The sequence below is a fragment of the Penaeus monodon genome, chromosome 22 (genome assembly GCF_015228065.2).
Source record: "Penaeus monodon isolate SGIC_2016 chromosome 22, NSTDA_Pmon_1, whole genome shotgun sequence".
Lineage (NCBI taxonomy): Eukaryota > Metazoa > Arthropoda > Malacostraca > Decapoda > Penaeidae > Penaeus > Penaeus monodon.
The window spans coordinates 27,261,498-27,261,725 of record NC_051407.1 but is presented as its reverse complement, the minus strand read 5'-3'; the positions used below and the strand labels follow the sequence as shown (position 1 = coordinate 27,261,725).

The window sequence follows — 228 nt, the reverse complement described above, 5'->3', positions numbered from 1 at the left end:
CTTTCTTCCATGTCATCTTTCACTATATGAACAACCTGACCCTCCACGAATGGTGCAGGACTTTTCTTCGGGAGACTCTCACTCTCCTTTGTTGGCGACTTTACTTGCCTACTAACAACCTCCTGATTCACCCCGTTTAGTCCAATAGTGAGCTTGAGTTTTTTACTTTTCTTCTTCGGTCTCTGAGGCGACTTCATCTTGAACGGCAGCTGAGAGACGGGAGAGCTG

The 228-nt window shown here is 46.9% G+C and overlaps 1 protein-coding gene across 1 annotated transcript in view; it reads right to left on the bottom strand.

The window, feature by feature from the left end:
* Window positions 1-228, bottom strand: part of LOC119587389 (histone H2A deubiquitinase MYSM1-like) — a gene marked incomplete at its 5' end in the record, with an annotated part of 2,995 nt that overhangs the window by 1,001 nt on the left and 1,766 nt on the right. The window contains 1 exon segment of the mRNA XM_037936131.1: window positions 1-228. Within this exon segment, the coding sequence (XP_037792059.1) occupies window positions 1-228 (228 nt within the window).